We start from the raw sequence: 20,107 nt of genomic DNA on the forward strand, positions 1-20,107 counted from the left end.
GTTATGCTCCAAAAGAGCATGCTTTTATTTGTAAGATTCAAAAGACATTAAAATAGAACAAGAACATCAAACGTTTCATGGGAACAATTCAACTTGCCTAAAGCAAGATTTCACCAAAGGTCATTGTCAACCAGCGTCAGCTGACCTGAAAACATGCTCATCCAGTACAGCTCCTGTTGAGCTTAAGCATTACAGTTACTTGGTATTCTAAGGCTGAAGCCCTTTCACCATGTTGAGAGATGTTACTCTGATGTGCTTGGTTGATGTGGGTTGAGCGTTTAATAGAGGCCACTTTTGGGGTAGTGCCAAGGGTGATGAGCTTGGCTTGACAACATTCGACTCTTACTATGGCAGGTTCTATAGCTGACATTTTGTTACTTTTCCTCAAAATGATCATAGTACTTAATGGTTATCAAATGACAATACACAGAGATGATGCGTCAGCTGACATCAAGAGATGGAGTCAGTGTTGGCATTTTGGCTATTTATTTACGTCTTGCCACAGCTTGAGTGTTTACTAGGCCTAGACACCGGACATATACATTATGTTTTTAACCTAACCTTACCTAGCCAAACCCGACCTGACCTTTCTGTTACAAGGGCCTGGGGGCGCATGGGCAGCGGCGCAAGTCTGCGGCAGCTCGGTTGCAACGGCCTAATGGCGGTTAGGCAGCGGTAACGAAGCAACACGCAATTGCCAAAATGGCAACATTGACGTCATATCTTGATGTCAGCTGACGTAGAATCTCTGTGTTCTTGGATTGGTTGATGGGCAAATCCTTGCTTTTGATGCAGAAATGATTTATTTATTTTTTCTAGATAGAATTTCACATCAGACTTTGTCCTTAGCTCAGGATGAAACTCTTGAACGCGTACAAATGCAAGCATATGCTTTATTTAAGCTTCAAAGAAAACAAACGGCATTCTTGAAATTATTCCCTTTATTGCTGGACGTTTTCCAAGTTTCTTAAAAACTCAACAAAGTCTCCATCTGATTTCAAGCCAAGTTTTGGATAGTACGTTTTGAAAAGATCAATCAATTCTGCAATGGCCACATGACTGGAGAATCGACCACTATGATATGACGACAGATGATCCATGAAGTGCAGGAAGTCCTGTTCATGCATTTGAGGAAGATCTTCAATATCCTTGAAAAAATTTGTAATTCTGGCCGAGTTTTGAGCAACTTCTTTTGCAAAAAGCAATAGGTGAGGTGATGCTTCATTTCCCAAATGGACTGTCTGTTGAGAGAAGCTACCCAGAACATGCGATAGAACTTGGAGATTCTTGCGCAAAACGTGATTAGGTTCTACGTCGAACAAACTCTCTGTCAATTCCGGTAGTCTGGACCAAAACTGTTGAAACATGATTTCTGTCTTGGCACAACAAACTGCTGTTAAACTGGTTCCACTGGATGATCGTGAATGATGTTTAGCCAACCAATACGAATCCATCTCGTCAAAAAGCCATTTTAGAGCACAAGGAAACCTGGTTGGCAAAGTTACGGTGGAGGCAAAAAAGTCATCGATGAAATGGCTGAGAATGCCTTTAGTGGACAGAAGGCGAGTTAAATAAACTTCGGGAATAGCTCTTCTGCCTATCATTGGACTAGTGGGAGATCTTGGCGAAAGATGCTCTTGGTGTGGATTCATGCCGTTTTCCTGAAGGTGTGAAGTAGGTGCCGGGGACGTTAGTTTCTTGTGAATTTTGGGCACTAGAGAGACGACTGCTTTACTTCCCACGCCGTAGTGCTGAAGATTATTCACCAAAGTAATTGGTTGACGAAAGCCAGGCCGTTCAGCACTCGTGGCTAGCTGTTTGGACGTGAGATCAATATCTTGCAGTATTATATGAGCCTCTTCATTGCACTGCCACTCCAAATCCACATCTAGAATTGTTGGTCTTAAGGAGAACGGAGTGGATTTGTACACTTGGTCTAGGATCTTGCGTTTCACCTGTGAAATACTATCACAATCAAGAACTTTAATCTCATAGGCATCCTCAAGGTCTCTTTGTAGAACCAAACAAATTATGTGCGAATAGGGGCTCACAGTTTGTAGTAGGCCATCTGCAGACAAAGAATATTTAGCCAGATTTGTCATCATATCAATGGGCCCTTTTTCCACTTGGCAACGAATGGCCTGTTGCAACGTGAAGAGGCATGGAGCTATAGATTCTCGTAAATACTTCTGCAAACAGACCGTTAACCAATTCGAGCAAAGATGATTACTCAAAATGTCTCCGTGATTCCCACCATTCAAATTGGAATCACCTAGGCTTCCTGCCTCCATCAGATCAATTAGCTTGAATGCTCTGGATCGCACTAATTGGGCAAACAAATGCATGTGGCACAGTAAAACTTTGGACAAGCTATTGGCAATCGCCCTCTGCTCCTCCGGGTTCAACTGATATTCGCACATGTCGACAAATTGGGACAAGCCAAACCCATCGGTTAGAAGCTTTTGAAATCGAAGAGCAATAGGCTCAGAGTGGTAATTGGGCAGGATCTTGGCATGTCTCGGAATACTTCCGGTAGGTCTCACTTGAAGAAACCTATCGATTGAATCAAATTCGTCCAAGAAGGGAACCTGACTTCGGTTTATATCAACAGCACTCATTTCCGACATATCTGTCTGCAACTCGGCAAAAGCCTGTTTGCATTCCGACCTCACGTTGTTTTCCAAGAGATCCATTTGAATCTGAATCCGTTTGTACTCACGCTCCTTTTCTGAGGACTTGTGACGTAAGATTAAAATGAACACCACACTGATGAAAGTCAAAAGAGCAAGGGCAGCTCCAGCTGCACCAACGATTTCCGGAGACACGAGGCCCTCGAACTGGGCGTAGCTGCTAAGTTCTTCTTCATCAGTTAGGTGGAGCTTTACAAGGCCTAAGGTAAAATTCATTTGGCCCAACAGCACGACTTTAACCGAGAATAATCGAACTTTTTCCGTAGAACCGTCTGGTGCACTTGACGGAGGGACACAAGCTAAGTGAGAATCAGTGAGAGTAGTCACATTGCAAGCAGAATCATTCAGTAATACCACAAAATCATCTTTATGAGCAGCTTGGGCGAGATTTTGTCCTTCCAACACCAGTATGTCTCCAGGGTAGAGTTTGATTGGGTTGCGCCATGACACTAGTTTTGGATTCGGAACAAACTGCACAATACTCTCCTCCCAAGAGTTTAACTTTTGAATAGCACGAGCTCCATCATCGACTAAACCAACATGAGCTGTAATGATCGCATCATCGGAAACGTCAGCGGTGACTATCCGTGGAGAGGTGCATTCGACATAACGATTAGAAATGACAGAGCATGGTGGAGATAGAATGGATTGATTTCCATTCATCAAAACTGACATTTGAACGCGATTTAACACCCAAAATCCGTCCCCATGAAAAGTGATGGATCGCCCACCGTGCTTATAAGCCTTCAGTGGCTTAATCCGTTGAATTGTGGGATTGGGCGCGAATTCAAATTGAAAAGGTATTTCTGCAACGGCAGCATCAATCACAACTTTTAGGCTCTTAGTTGTTCTTGGATATGGCACTTGGGGTGTTTCACATTCAATCAGTGCTTCATTGAGTTCATTCTTGAATGGCCGTGATCTCCTGACAATAGAGCAGATCATCTCATCCAAATACACGGATGTGTTATGTCCTGCATCAATATTTCTACCTTGGATGGATATTAGAGTGCCCCCAGAGATTGGTCCTTTTGTAGGATGAGCTCGACTAAGGGCCACGTCGAGGTAATCAAAAGTTAATTCATTGACATGGGACGATTGAGCGTCGTCGCCAAACCCAATGCTCACTCGGCCAGCTTGATCCATGGGTGGCGAAACACAAGCTACAGTTGAGATATTGACAACAGTCACGTTGAGGCATTGCTGGTCGCCTAAAAACAACTTCTTCAGTTTCGCATTGTGACGTCCTTCGCTTTTGTCCACATTAAAGTTAATTCCACCAAAGAGAATGAACGTCCCACCTTGGATGGGACCACTAGTTGGAACCAATGATTTCAAAACCGGAGCTGGACAAATCTCTTGGGAGTGACGCGAGTCCTTACATTCTCCATTAACACAAACGTTGTCACACCATTTGCAGTCATATCTAGAGGCTAAAGACCTGCACAAGGAGCAATCTTGACTCCTGCCATGTTGTGCTAATAACGAGCATTTATACAGCTCCAAATCGAGTTGTACTAACACTTGGTTTGATTTCGTCACAACAGAGAGCTTTTCTTTCAGAACAGGTTGCTCCTCGTTGAAGACATAAACAGTTGGCTCACATTGGACCACGTTGGCTCGGATCACGGCAGATACTATCATTGATGCGCCTTCAATTGTAGCTAAACAAAACAATTCTACATTTCTCCTCTCGTAAATTTGAGGCAAATGATAAAAAGGGATGTGAATGGTATGCCGGATTCCATGAGGTACGAGTATGGCGGGGACCGATACGGAAGGGCAAACCTGGTCCACTGTTCCAATCGAGCATTCAGCACTATATCTTGGTGGTCTTGTCACATCGGCGCATTCGTGAGTCAGGGGGCACCACGAGCATTTTGATCCGCTTTTAAGGCAGCTTGAGCATGAGTCGAAGTCACTACAGTTGTACACCACCATATTAGACGAGACAATGGTCACACCATTTTGGCCAAAGTTCACACGGATTGTGAAATTTCCCACAGGCCAATCGGATCGCATCTTTAAGGGATTGGGACAAGTGAATCCTTGACTGTTAACGGTAGCTGGAGCACTTAACTGGGAAAAGTCACCTTCCACGCTGTAGTGGCACATAAAAACTTTGTTTGACGAAGTTGATATGAGAGACGTTTGAAATGAAGACAATGTGGTGGACAATGAAGGTAAAGACTTCAAAATTAATCGCACACTGTCATGAGGCGGACTTGCTGACAAAGCTTTTGGAACAACGCGGTCTAAAGTGATACATTGGGACACTCCGGACAGAAGCCAATTGTCCGCGTGACAAGAGCTTTCCACGCCACACACATTGTTCATCGAGCACCACCCGCAGAAAAACTCTTTTGTGGCTAAACAAGCATCACATGACTTTAGGTGCAGGTTGCTACAATGTTTTTCAAGGTTAATTCGAGTTAAACTCTGGCTTTGCAAAATGAAAAGGGACTTTTCATTGTTGGAAAACAGTAACCTTAAAATGGGCTTGACCAATTTGGCAGTGAACACTTCAGCAAGATCAGAACCATTAATGGGCGCTTGGAGCACTTTACCGCTTTGAGTTCCGGCGTACGCAACTAATTGCCCTTTTCGCTCCAAGGATGTCATACTAAAGATGACCTCATTGAGAAATTGCTTTGATTCCGCCTCTATTGCGTGGCGGCCGGATATTTTGAGACCCATTTCACAAAAGTCTCCAATGTTGCCTGGATTGTCGGTACCAAAACATTTTCCCTCGTGCACTGGTCCCGAGATGTACTCCAAGTTTCTTTCCTTCACAGTTCCATTCAAGCATTCATGAATGTTCGTCTCAAATATAGTCTCGATCGATTGAAGATTGAAATTACAAAGAACTGAAGCGCTGGACGATGCATTGTGCGAAAAAGCCACTATTAGAGTAGGACCAACCTTCCTGGTGGGAGTCTCGTCGTGAAAATGGGCAGCCGTGGCATAGGAAAACGTCCGATTTTTGTCTCTTGGGTCGAATGTGGGCAAACTCGATGATGACTCAGGTGAAGACAAACGACACTGTAAAGTTGTTTCCATGTAAGTGTCAAAATTGGCGTCACTGATACACAAACGGGCTAACCGAGTTTGATGACCACGGTCTTCATGACCGGGAGAATGGGAGAGTTTTTGAACTGTAATAAAATAAATATGAGTAGACGTATTGAAGCCGTAGATGTAATCGACCAGGAATTGGTCCCGATATTTTACATCAATCCTTAGCAACGATTGCTTGGAGAAAGAGTGCTCGGCAAACTTCAGGTTGTGTAGATTTCGACTGGAAATGGCTGGTACGTCATGGCGATAGTCACCCCCTACCGGACTGAAGGTGGTACCCACATAAAGAACATTGCCTTGATCCCATGGGTTGTAGTTTTGGGGTCCTATGAAAGCGAAGGTGGTAGAGAAATTGTCATTGGCCGCAATGGGCTCGGCAATGAATTGAGGGGGCTTTGATCCAATATCTGACAATGGGGAAAGGGAACACGCCCCTTGATAGACAGATCCACACCAAATGAGCTGCTCATTTTCCTCGTCAACGACTAATACTTTGTTCACATTATCCGTTCTGACAAGCGAAGACTTGGGCGTGCTAGAGCAGCCGCTCGCATGGCATTGACGAGAATCAAGTACAGGACCCGTGGTCAGGTTAGCCACCACGGACAAATCAGAGGCATCCAATTGATAAATCAAGTTCACCCCACCCAAATAGACGAAGCCCCGCCATTGCGTCACCAACAAGAAAGAGCCCCATATTGAGGACGAGAACGACGACGACGACGACGACGATGATAGAGATGAGGATGAGGATGGCAAATCCCGGAGATTCAGATGATGAGGATGGGTGGTGGGAGTAATGGTGGATGTGGGAGCACCCTCATTGCCACTGACGTCACGCCCGCAACCGCTCAGCCAAAGACCCAGCAATGCGGTCAAGACTAAACGGTAGGAAGGGAGCGTGGACGTAACCATTTTGAATGGGGGTTCTCATTTTATCATGTGTTCCATGATCACATCTCACGGGAGGCTTCGGGTACTGGTAACCGACACTGAACCACTGAACACAGCCTTGATGGTCTTTACGGGGGTCTTGTTGCTTGTTTTGTCTCAGTGGATTGTCTTCTTCTTCTTCGACTTCTTTTTCTTGTCCTCCTCGTCGTGGTCCTCCTCCACCTCCTCCACATCCATCCATGGATTGTTTTGAATTTGAAAGTGCCAGCTGACGCACATCCGTAGACCAGCTTCACGGAGAAAGTAGCCGCCAGCAGCACCACCACCACTCACCCTCAGCCGCCTTCAGCCAGATCGCCGGCCCTCAGAACTGAAGCTCAACCACGACAAGACGAGACGCCAGCACAATCCCTGGATGGATGGATGCCAAGGCCCTCTTCTACATGCTCAAGTATTAACTCCCTTACTTCCATCCATTGGGACATTTATCCATCCATCCATCCGGTTAACCACTGGACACACCAAGAGCTACACAACAGAGTAAACTAAGGCTTTCACAACAATCTCCTTGACCCTAACTGTTAAATAAATTGGCCCTACAAATGGATGCATGGTCCAATGTGTGAAGAATCGCATAAAAAATACCTGTTTTACAACGTTCAACATTTCACAATGATTGGCTTCACGTTCTATTTTTGATGATAAGTAAAAGCAAAACATTTCTCTGGGATCGTTCAGTAAACATGAGTGAGGGCCAGGTTTTGGAATTGTTCATTAGTCTTTGCAAGTTGTTAGTTAAAACCATATCTATGGTTAAAACTCACAACATTGAAATGTTTCAGTGAGATTTTAGCACCTCGCTTTCTTCTCTCAGCCTAGTGGTGTGAACAAGCGATAAGATATAGGTGTAGAGAGAAATAAAGTATGTCAGATCTTGTTCTCCTTAAATGTTTTAGAGTCATCATTATGGTTACAAAAGTATACGGAATAATAGGCGTGGAGATGTTCAGCGTTTACAAGACAGATGCAGGTCATGGACGGACGAGGATGAGATTCTTTTTTGGAGAATTTGACATGGTGATCGGTGTCCAAAGCCTCCTTGAAAATATTTCGTCGTCTGATTGGGTCAATGGGGATGTGAAAAAATATACTGCTCCGCCAAAAATATAAAGGAATGTCGGGCAAAATATTCGTCTCTGATGTCACAATAGGGAGCTGATCGAAGAGAGTTAGTCGGAGACCAGAAAACCCTCTGCCAAACTTTTGGGCCGACAGTCTGTTGAAAGCAATATTTTGAAGCCAGGATCTGAGGGTATAGGTTGAAGTGAGGAAGTAAATTATAGAGTTGTTGCAATGGGTTGGAAGTCCAAGGTACCGTTTGAGGTATATAGAAAACACCGAGTCCGCACAACCCCAAGCGTTTTGTGACATTGGAGATGTGATCCAGACTAGGAGCGGAAAATAGTTTATCGCTAGAACATAAACTTGGAATATCCGCAAGGCTAATGGGAAAGGGAGGTTTTTTTTTTCAGGTTTAAGCGCAGAAACAAGTAGCCAACCCTAGCCCTTGCCTTTGTGTTCAAGTCCATCAGGTGTCCAGATGAAACCATTTGAGAGGAGAATGTTATTCCTAGGTAATTGAACTTATTGACTCGTTCCAAACCATGCCCAAAAAAGCGACCGTTGTGAAAAACTAAGACCTTCGTTTTCGCCACATTGATCTTCAAATCGTTCAGCACACAGAATGTGTCAAGGTTGTTCAAAGCTTTTTGTAAGTCTTCTTTGTAGTTTGCAATTAAGTGCACATCGTCTGCGTACATGATCATTGATATGTTTATTTCGGCAATGGTAATCCCGTGATGGTAGAGGTGTTCGGGATGATCAGGAAGAAACAAATTGAATATTTAGGGTAGGGGAACAAGGGTCATCTTTTAGAACCCCCATTGTTGGAGAAGAAGGTCGATGAAAGCCTAGTTCCCGAGCTAATACGTTGTCTATGTAGTACTCTGTTCTATGTTAAAGACGAGTTTAGAAAATCAAACATGAACACCCAAGTGGTGAAGTTTTTTGGACGAGTTTGGTCTTTGGACTTTGGTGAAATCCACGAAGGTCACGTTGGTTCATTGTTGTTTCCAGTCTTTTTGTAGCCACCTCAAGTACTGGTAAGGCCATTGCACCTACAGTCCTTTTCCCTTTACAAAGCACAACTGTAAATGAGGAAGTATGGCTTTACTCTCCAGAAATCTCGCCAATCTAGCGTTTAGAATGGACGAGAAAACTTTGAGGAAAGGGTCCTGAACTGCAATCGAGCGATAGTTGCTGGGGTCGGATCGAGTGCCTTTTTTGAGAAGGAAGAAAAGAGCCGTATTTAGCCAAACAGAGGGAAACATCGAGGAGGTTAGGCAAGTTGAGTAGATGCGGCAGAGGTCTTCCGGGGATCAATCCACCCAAGGATTTTAAGAGCCAAGGAGAGTATCCTAGCATCTTCACTGCCCATCTAGGGAAACATCGAGTTCTTTTTCGGTGACAGGTTCTATGAGGTCATGGTCCCCATTATTGAAGTAAAGGGGAGCGTTGCAACAAGGAACGGCAGTGATCGAGGAAGGTTGTGAGACATGTAGTAGCTCCGGAGTGAGAGGTTTTTGCTCTTTTGTAAAGAAACTTCATATTGGTTACAAGGGCATCTTTACCAACTCTCAATGAGCTTGTTGTTCGTGGTTCTACCATTGCAGCCTGGAAAGCGACACAAGGGTCAGCCCATTCATGCTATCCGAGCATGACTCCCGCTCAATAGAAATTGCAGCCCTTTCATCCCTATGATGGAAATAACATTGCCGCAGTCAACACGGCTGCCTGCCTCAAGGATAGTGTTGCATTACGAACGACCTCGACGATGGTAGAGGCAAGACAAGCAGACCTTTCTCAAGGAAACTTTTAGACGCTAACCCTGCCCACAGATGGATAACCAAAACTGATAAGGACACGACACTGCCTATCGGAAAAAGTATAAGGACGACGTGATGGCTGGCTTCGCCGGCAGGAATCCCTCAGACCCTAGCACCCAAATAAAATAAAGAAACATGAACTTTCATTGAAGTGCAGAATGTTTTAGCACAGTAAACCCTTGATCGAAGTTTTGTGCACCATTTCTATTCAACTGACAAATCATATAGCATGTTTAAAGAACCAAAGTGGTTTAACTACTTGGGATTTCAATGATTGTTTAATTATGTCGCCAGTAGCTAAATTTGCTAGACACCTGTTTATATAATCGGGAAATATATCAGTCAACAACAACAACCATCAAAGCAACCGAAGGTACTCTTCTACTTCTTTGATTTGCCATTGACGTTCCTTTTTTGCAGACTTCCTTACCCCTACCGGGAATGGGATCCCAGCAATTCAAGACGAAAAACTTATTCATTTTACGAAACTTTATTTTCATGCATTATTTGATCGACCAACGAATTAGAGTTGGCGGATCTTTTTTTGCTTTTTTACGGGATTTTCTGATCACTACAAGGAATGTAATCCCCAGTACAATTAAAACGCAAGGTTACAATTCGTCCATTTATCACCCTTCAATCTTTATATGATATTTGGTCTACCGACGAGTTTGAGTTGGCAGACCAAAATAGCCCTTGAATGTAGGGTTGATCTGGAATGCTATCTAAAAATTTGTCCAAGTCTCACTTGAAAGATGCAACAGGATCAACAAGGCCTACGTATTCCCTACGAATATTAGAGGGAAGCAAATTGAAAAATGAAGAAGCCCGAGAAAGAAGAGAAGTAGACTTCATTGTTTGAACTAGCTTGGATTCTCGAAGGCTTAAATGAGCTCTCAAAACGTACATTAAGGCTCGACGGTCACTAGAATTGACGCTAAATCCTGGGTTGGGACAAAGCTCATGAACGCTTTTGAAAACGTACAGTATCAGATACCTTTCGTACCTTCCGTACCTACAGTTCCAATTTTTAGTCTCTCTCAATACGAAAGCTCTCTCATTCCTTTGATGTTCATAGTGAAACATCTTTGAACCTGCTCAAGCTTTTGCAAACCTGCTGAACTCATTGGAGCCCAAATGGGCAAGGCATATATTCAAGATGCGGCTGGATAATCGACTTATACAGAGTCCGCATCGTGATACTCTCTCTGGACTTGAACGTGCGATATATCCAACCACACATTTGAAAAGCTTTACCCACCTTGAGCTGGATATGCTCATCGAACTTTCCATTATTTTGGAGGACTAAATCTTAATCTTTCAAAGATGAGACCTGCTCAATATTTTTTCTTCCATTATCTACAAGAGGAGTATTCAATGATGTTGACCGGAAGGTCTTTGAGCGGAATTATCATTCCGTTCAGGGACGTATTACTCAAAGTAAGCTACTCTACTCAAGAGTAGATTCTCTCTAAGTCCTTTGCCAGGCAAGTGGAATCTTGGCCATTCCTACCAGAAACTAACTTTGTATCGTCAGCATAAGAAGAGAGACTGGCAGTAATACTAAGCTTTTGAATTGGGGCAACGAATATTATAAAACGGAGGGGCCCTAAGATGGAGCCCTGGGGAACACCTGAATTGGCATCATGTATGTCATTAAGGGATCCCTCGACCGTAACAATTTGCTTCCTACCATGAACGAAGCTTCTTATCCAATTGTGAACCTTGCTTTGGATCCCAATGTCATGAAGTCTATTAAGCAAAAGGCCATGATCTACTTGGGAAACCATGCTAAAATGTGCTCAGAACCCGTGCGGGCTAGGACGAAGGACTTCATTGACTTTAAGAAATTCAACAAGTTCATGCATCCTTCGCAACAATTGAAGTGAGCGAAATCGGCCTATAGTTACTGAAACAACTTATCTCCCCTTTAAAAAGTTCAAGACGGAAAATAGTATTAATCTTACTTGATTTTATATTCACATAATATATGATCCACCAACGAATTAGAGTTGACAGATCTGGCTAGCCCTTGAATGCAGGGTTGGTCAGGTATTTTGATCAAAAAAAATGTCTAAGTCTGACTCAAAGGATGCTACTAGATCAATACGTACATATTCCCAACGAATGTTGAGGGAAGCAAATTGAACAATGAAGAAGCCCGAGAAAGAAGAGAAGTGGACTTCATGGTTCGAACTAGCCTGGATTCTCGAAGTCTTAAATGAGCTCTCAAAACGTACATTGAGGCTCGGCGGTCACTAGAATTGACGCTAAATCCTGGGTTGGGACAAAGCTCATGAACGCTTTTGAAAACGTACAGTATCTGCATAACAACAAAAGTCAATTAATATGAAAAATGTAGCATGATGGCTTAACTAAACTTCGTCTCATTGATGCCACCTTCAGCACCTCTCAATGCAGCTCTGAAACTTGCCCACGGCCGACACCAGGCTGGCGTCCGAGATCTTAGCTCACTCCCGCTCGACCGAGGCCCTTAGAGACTTGTGGTTGGCATGGCCTTTGGCGCAGGCTTTGACCTTGACGCGCGTCCTCACGTGGTAGTCCAGGGGATGGGTAAGCCATAGACAACGTAGAAGCTATGGCCAACATGGATATCTTGGAGATTTAGTTTTCAACTCCAAAGAGTTTAGGAGCTACTATTATTGAGTTTGTTGAGATTGGCGAGACGAGGCAAATTGAGCACTTGGATGATCTTGTAGCCACAGATCAAGATGCTTTAGAGGCTATCAGGGACTTGAAACTCTCGAGCTCTCCTGGCCCTGAGGGTGTGACATCTTCGTTTATGATGAGATGCTCACAGGTTCTTGCTCCTGTTTTCTCGTACTTGATCCGTTGCATCTTGGATCAGGGCAAGTTTCACTCTTCCCTAAGTTAGCTGATGTTGTGCCGATTTTCCCAGTAACTAGAGGCCTATTTCTCTCTCTTCCAATTTTGCGAAAGTGTTTGAGAAGATCATGAAGTTCAAACTTGTTGAATTTCTTGATATTCATGAAGTCCTTCCTTCTAGCCAGCATGGGTTCCGAACACATTTTAGCACGATTACCCAACTGATTGAATATATATTGTCCTTCCTTCTAGCCAGCATGGGTTCCGAACACATTTTAGCACGATTACCCAACTGATTGAATATATATTGTAGAGCAGATTATTGAGGGGCTAGAGAGCCATGAATTAGTCGATGTAGTTTATCTTGACTTTGCCATGGCCTTTGACAAGGTAGATCATGCATGGCCTTTAGCTAACAGGTTCCATGAGATTGGGATCCAAGGCGAGGTTCTCAATTGGTTAAGAAGTTTCATTTACGGTAGGGAGCAATTGGTTAAGGTTGAGGGATCCCTTAGTGGCATGCATGATGCATGAAGTTGGGTGTTCCTCAGGGATCAATTTTAGATCCTCTCCTTTTCATCACCTTCATAGCTCCGCTTCAGAAGCTTGGTAGTAGTAATGCCAGTATCTCCTCCTATGTTGATGATATAAAATTGATAGTTGGTAGGAATGGTCAGAATTCCGGTTGTCTGGTAGAGGTCCTAGACCAAATCTACTCTTGGGTTGCCGCTAGTAACATTGCACTGAATAGAATGAAATCCAGCGCAATGGCATTTGGGTCGGCGCCATTAGAAGATATAAGACGATGAGGGTTAGTGCATTCAGCAGGTTCCATATAGACAGATTTAGGTGCAATCCTCAAAGCATTTCAAACAAGTGGTTGGATGCATTGCACGCTTAAGTCAAGAGTTACTGACACAATGCTAACTCTGTCAAGTCCAGAGATGGAATTACGGTGCTAAGTCGGTACTAGTCGTTTGACCAGCCACATTTTGAATATGCCTCGCCTATTTGGGCTCCTATTAGTTCAGCAGGTTTGCAGAGGGTCAATCAGATCCAAAGATGTTTTACCAGGAACAATGAGAGCTCTTGTATTGGGAGAAGCTTGATAGGTTACAGTAAAGTATTCAGAGAAGGTACGAAAGGTTACGATACTGTATGTTTTCAGAAGCATTCCCAATTTAGGGTAAATTGTAGAGGCCGCAGAGGCTCAACGTGCCTCTTGAGAGCACCTTCAAGCTACCGAGAATCCAGGTTAGTGAGAACAATGAAGTTCAACTCTCTTCTTTCTCGGGCACATTCATTGTTCAATTTACTGCTCTCAAATATTCGTAGGGATTGTGTAGTAGCAAGATTTAAGTCAGGCTTGAGGAATGGCTCGTATAGCAAAACCATACATATACCAATGTTCACATCTTTGTCTTTTTTCGTCTAAATCCTTTTTCTAATTTTAAATCTTAAGTATTGGTATGGCACTTACTTACGCCCTAGGGAGTGTCTTGAGCCTGTTAAAAAGGCGGGAAATTCGTAATGTGCAACACCAATTTTTCGGGTTTTTGGTTTTAAGGATCAAGCAGATTTTCGAAAATACGAAAAAACTGGTTTTTCGAATTTTCGAAAAATAATTTTTCAATGATGTTGAAGAGGGTGTAAAGTCACCAAGGACCGAAATGCGGTCCCTACAACCCAGTTCAGCAGAGGAGGAGCCAAGATCTTTTTTATGCGAAGTCCTAATGCCAAGCAAGATCCAGGGTAGGTATCCAAGATGCACCAGAATTAGTAATCGTATGGAGTGGTCAAGAATGGAGGACACATAGATCGAGTAAAGGTTCAGATGGAAGTGTATTTCTTGAATAGACAGGCTCGGAGTAAACGCCAAGTGTAATGACAACATACCAACTCCCTTTTTTATGTATGAATGGAATGAAAAACATAATGAATGAAATATAACAACTATCATGCTTGAAAGCGAACAATCTGACGTCGATCACGAATTGGTCTAGAGGAAGTGCGTCAGGCTCGTCAGCTTGCTCCTCATCATCGAGGTAAAAAGCAAGTCCAAGACGGAAAAATCTCTGGTTTCTCACCAATACTCTTCCTGATGGTAATCGACGCATGTACATCGACGTATGCACCGTCTCGGCGTCGTGTTGTCGACCATCACTCCTTCTCTTTCCCATTGTCGCGTGATCCATGGAGGTCTCAATTTAACTGGAGGTCTATCAAATTGTCGCCGTATACCCCGTCAGGCTTCGATTTCATTAGGAAACGGGGCTAAAACGATGAGTTAGGCTTACCTTGGATAGGTTTTTACCTTCCATCCTGTTTAAGACGTTACTGCTGATCATTTCCAGTCAATATAGTCCAATTTTCACATATATTGTTGTTTCTAATTCAAGATGATTGACATTGGAATTCCAGGATCGTGTAGCACTTGGCCCCTTTTTCGCTCTGTAATTCATAAAACACGTCTGATTCACTTTCAAGGAATGCTTGGATGTTTCTGGCAACCACTCATATCAATTATATTTTGGAACTTTACACGAATTCTTGTCACTTGTAGTTTTTATTTGAACAAGTCAAATTTCATGGTTCGTCCATCTTGTATCACCTGTTTACCTCAACTTAACTTGGACATTTGAAAAACTGGAACAACAGGAAAAAAATCCTGGTAGACAGGAATTCTTCAAGCTACAGCTTAAAACTGCCATTTTCCTCCATATAATTCCGAATGTTAATGGCAAGGGAATTTGCCTGGCTTGGAGAGCGTGACCATGAATTTTTCAAATTCTGGTCGGGAGGTTGAGTTCAATGGTTTCTAAAATTTCCGTTGTACTTTTAGGGTTCATTTGGCGGCGTCTATCTTAGCCTAGCTAAGGATGCGATGGTATCTCAGACCTCCAAGTTAAAGTAATATATCTAAACATAACTTACAGGAGACAATGTTGTCGAGTTGACCTCCCGCGATCTAAAACCAATCGGATAAGGAAATTGTGTTTAAAATTGTCAGTTGTCAGCTTACAAGTGGTACCTGTTACCTCGGTTGGAAGCGTCCACCAGTTTTTGCTCTTAGTTGTTCCTTTCTTCGCGTCCGTTTGCAGGATTGCGAGACAGATTGCGAGAGAGATTGGGTCCTCCGGTACATCTGGGGAAGGAAAGCTCTTTCAGCATCGGGATTTGTTCTATCCATTGGGTTAATAGTTCCTCCGCTCGCAGTGCGATAGGGTCAGGTACTCTCCCTGAAATGGGGTTCTTTTTTATCTTAGCCAGTAAATTCTCGTCCCAACCATTGTTGTTGTGCCATAGCAATGATAGGATTTGCTTGTATCTCATAACATATAGTGCGACATATCCCTGAGTGAGTATCGAACACTTGTCTGGCCAAGGAAAAAACATGGCGGCGTGTGATGGTTTGGGAGTTTTTGTTGAATTGTCCGAATTTCTCATCCAAGTCAAATTTAAAATGATCGACCTGGTAATCGACCTTGAGTCCAAGAAGAGAGCTTGACGGCAATTGGTCGATGCGGTTCTCGTCAATTCCATTTAGGGCTGACAAGTCGTTACACGATATCTTGTGCCCGTAGAACCCACCACTTTGAAGAATAAACAATATTAAAGTCAACAAACTTTGCATTTCCTCTACAGTGTCTGCCAGAACAAGGATATCTGTGTAAAATTTCTCCAGAGAAGCCCGTCGTGTGTTGATCCAATCGGAAATGATTCGCTCCGCTTTGAAATTCTCGATCCTCGCTGTTTTGTCATCGAGACCCTTGGCCTTACAATTCTCCATAATTTGTAAGAGCTTGCCATGAATATTATTCACGATCCAATATTCATCCTTGAATTGCGACTCGGCCTTGCGTCTGTCTGGGATCATTTGACACGCGGATTGAAGCTTGGCTGCCATGAGGGCAGAGATCTGGCCTTGAGAGGCCTCGGGATGATCCATCCACATAACGTTTTCCCATAACGGACCCAGCAGCTCGAGCTCGGCTTGAATGGCGGTGAATTCCACTGAAAGTGGTAGATGCTCGTGGGCACGATCCGTGGGCTCATGGTGCAAAAAATGAGGTTCGGCTTCCACCTCCACATGCCCTTCCATGGGTTTGACATTGTTCCCCATTGGCCGTTCTGGCTGGTCTTCAACCGTGGTGGAGTTTTCGGCCATTTTGGCTAATTTTCGTGATAAGGCTAGAAAGAAAAGAGAATCCTCTCTTCAAACCATATTCTACCTCAAAATGCAATGCTAGCTGAGTCATCGCTCGCGTTTTGCCAGAATGGCCAACTAGACCCGAGTCTAAGATGTTAACAAAAGCCAGTAAGTGACGGGCTACCAAACGTTATCAATGCTGCTCCCATCTGCATTAGAGTCCAAGGCCTGACAAAAGGAATCGGGTCCACTCAATGCATTATTCAAACATCTAAATAATCATTGGAGATAACTGTGCCCTCGGTTCTACCTGAGGGTTAACAGTTCTGTCTTTCTGAGAGACACACTCGGGATTCGCCTTAGATACGCTCAAAGCAGAGTGTTTACTTTGAGGGGCGTACCCGCCTTTGATCCACTTCGGATATCACCTTGAATATAAGGTTGATCAGGAATTTTAGTCAAAAAATTGTCCAAGTCTGACTTAAATCTTGCTACTACACATTCCCTACGAATATTTGAGAGCAGTAAATTGAACAATGAATGTGCCCGAGAAAGAAGAGAGTTGAACTTCATTGTTCTCACTAACCTGGATTCTCGGTAGCTTGAAGGTGCTCTCAAGAGGCACGTTGAGCCTCTGCGGCCTCTACAATTTACCCTAAATTGGGAATGCTTCTGAAAACATACAGTATCGTAACCTTTCGTACCTTCTCTGAATACTTTACTGTAACCTATCAAGCTTCTCCCAATACAAGAGCTCTCATTGTTCCTGGTAAAACATCTTTGGATCTGATTGACCCTCTGCAAACCTGCTGAACTAATAGGAGCCCAAATAGGCGAGGCATATTCAATATGTGGCTGGTCAAACGACTAGTACCGACTTAGCACCGTAATTCCATCTCTGGACTTGACAGAGTTAGCATTGTGTCAGTAACTCTTGACTTAAGCGTGCGATGCATCCAACCACTTGTTTGAAATGCTTTGAGGATTGCACCTAAATCTGTCTATATGGAACCTGCTGAATGCACTAACCCTCATCGTCTTATATCTTCTAATGGCGCCGACCCAAATGCCATTGCGCTGGATTTCATTCTATTCAGTGCAATGTTACTAGCGGCAACCCAAGAGTAGATTTGGTCTAGGACCTCTACCAGACAACCGGAATTCTGACCATTCCTACCAACTATCAATTTTATATCATCAGCATAGGAGGAGATACTGGCATTACTACTACCAAGCTTCTGAAGCGGAGCTATGAAGGTGATGAAAAGGAGAGGATCTAAAATTGATCCCTGAGGAACACCCAACTTAACATCATGCATGCCACTAAGGGATCCCTCAACCTTAACCAATTGCTCCCTACCGTAAATGAAACTTCTTAACCAATTGAGAACCTCGCCTTGGATCCCAATCTCATGGAACCTGTTAGCTAAAGGCCATGCATGATCTACCTTGTCAAAGGCCATGGCAAAGTCAAGATAAACTACATCGACTAATTCATGGCTCTCTAGCCCCTCAATAATCTGCTCTACAATATATATTCAATCAGTTGGGTAATCGTGCTAAAATGTGTTCGGAACCCATGCTGGCTAGGAAGAAGGACTTCATGAATATCAAGAAATTCAACAAGTTTGAACTTCATGATCTTCTCAAACACCTTCGCAAAATTGGAAGTGAGAGGAATCGGCCTCTAGTTACTGGGAAAATCGGCACAACATGAGCTAACTTAGGGAAGAGTGAAACTTGCCCTGATCCAAGATGCAAAGGATCAAGTACGAGAAAACAGGAGCAAGAACCTGTGAGCATCTCATCATAGACTAAGATGTCACACCCTCAGGTCCAGGGGAGCTAGCGAGTGTCAAGTCCATGATAGCCTCTAAAGCATCTTGATCTGTGGCTACAAGATCATCCAAGTGCTCAATTTGCCTCGTCTCGCCAATCTCAACAAACTCAACAATAGAGCAATGGGCTGTTGCTCCTAAACTCCTTGGAGTTGAAAACACACTGGAGAACTAATCTCCAAGATCTCCATGTTGACCTCAAAAGGCCCTATAGGGTGTTTCATCGTTCTCTTAGAGTTTGCATGAGAGAAAAATGCCTTCGGACTCGATCTGACCTCTTGAACCACTCTACTCTCCTCTTTTAACTGATCTGTCTCAATGGAGGCCTTAACTCTACCTTGGATAAAATCCAACTTTCTTTGAAGCCTAGCCATAACTACTGGATTCGAATTGCTCAGGAGCCTTTTTCCCAGTTTGCAACTCTTTTTCTACAAATTCTTCCTATACTTCGGAATTTTAGACTGTGCCCCGCCTTGTGGAACACATTCAGAGATTGCTAGAGTGGAACAGACGTCCTCAAAAACTAGAATCATTGTCGAAGGCAGCATCTATGGATGATTCCCTTTTTTAGTATTGAAATAAGGTCAAGCTCTCCTAAGCTATCTATAATCAACGGCCAATGTTCATCTTTGAACTTGAACTTAATCAGACCAACCTTTTTGGCTGGTCTTACTCTAGAGCTTTTGATTAATGGTCGACCCTATAATGACAGATTACCAGGCGTCACATGAACATACCAAATCATATTAGGGTGATTGGAAAAGCTTGTTGAATATCAATGTTGATTTCGAAATGATTTTTGAAAGCGAGCCTAGTTGAGAAATACAGATATAAAAGGAATGAGATACCTGACCAAAATATCGAGAAATATTCTGGAATCCATATTTGTAAGAAAAATTCATTACCATCAATTTCATTTGCCATTGAAAGCACAGCTTTTACTTGCCCAATGTCATCAAGTAAAGAGTTCCCTGTTTATTAGCGATTTATCAATGTTTACAGCATGGTAAATGTTGCAATTAGTCTGTAGTCCAATCCATTTTTTGCGAATAAACGTGGTGAAATTCCGTTATTTCTGTAGCTGACCGATCGGCCACAGACCTTAACCTTGTTGATTGGATGGATTGATGAGCACCAGAAAATCCGTAACTAGAAGAGATGAGAAGAAAACGATTGATATTGGTCAATTCAAGTTTAATGTGCCACTAATGATTTGGCTGCCATTAAAACTCTATCTCCTCCTTTTGGAGCATTCTATGCAAGTGTTACAAGGCAGTTTCACAAGTAACCTGAGTGTCGCTGATTTTGTTCAAATTCGGCAGTGTGCCTTAACAAAAAAGGAGGCTCTTATTATACATAGAGTTATGTCTGTGGTATTTTCAAGAATTTATTTCTTAATAAATTGAACCACGCGTCGGAAATTGTTCTTTTTCCATCAAGCACCATTCAACAACACTAACCTCGCAAGTACAAATGAAAAAAGCGAGATATTGAAATATTAGTCAAAATTCAATGCATGCACAATGCAGTTTGGCTAGGCATGTTGACGTTGATTTTACTCCATGGAATAACGTCAGTTGTTCATGAAAGCCTTCACTTGACAAGCCCTATAGATCAGTTTTACCAGTTGGACTGACGGACTCAAAATAAGAAACGAAGAAATCA

The 20,107-nt window shown here is 43.1% G+C and overlaps 1 protein-coding gene across 1 annotated transcript; it reads right to left on the reverse strand.

Annotated features, from left to right (window-relative positions):
* Positions 1–879: 879 nt before the first annotated feature.
* On the reverse strand, positions 880–6,867 carry LOC131888235 (plexin-A2-like). The gene has a single exon (XM_059237036.1). It carries the CDS (start codon positions 6,681–6,683, stop codon positions 942–944), a length of 5,742 nt encoding a protein of 1,913 aa, XP_059093019.1. The 5' UTR covers positions 6,684–6,867; the 3' UTR covers positions 880–941.
* Between the last annotated feature and the right edge of the window lie 13,240 nt (positions 6,868–20,107).

The sequence above is a fragment of the Tigriopus californicus genome, chromosome 10, assembly GCF_007210705.1.
Source record: "Tigriopus californicus strain San Diego chromosome 10, Tcal_SD_v2.1, whole genome shotgun sequence".
NCBI classification, from domain to species: Eukaryota; Metazoa; Arthropoda; class Copepoda; order Harpacticoida; family Harpacticidae; genus Tigriopus; species Tigriopus californicus.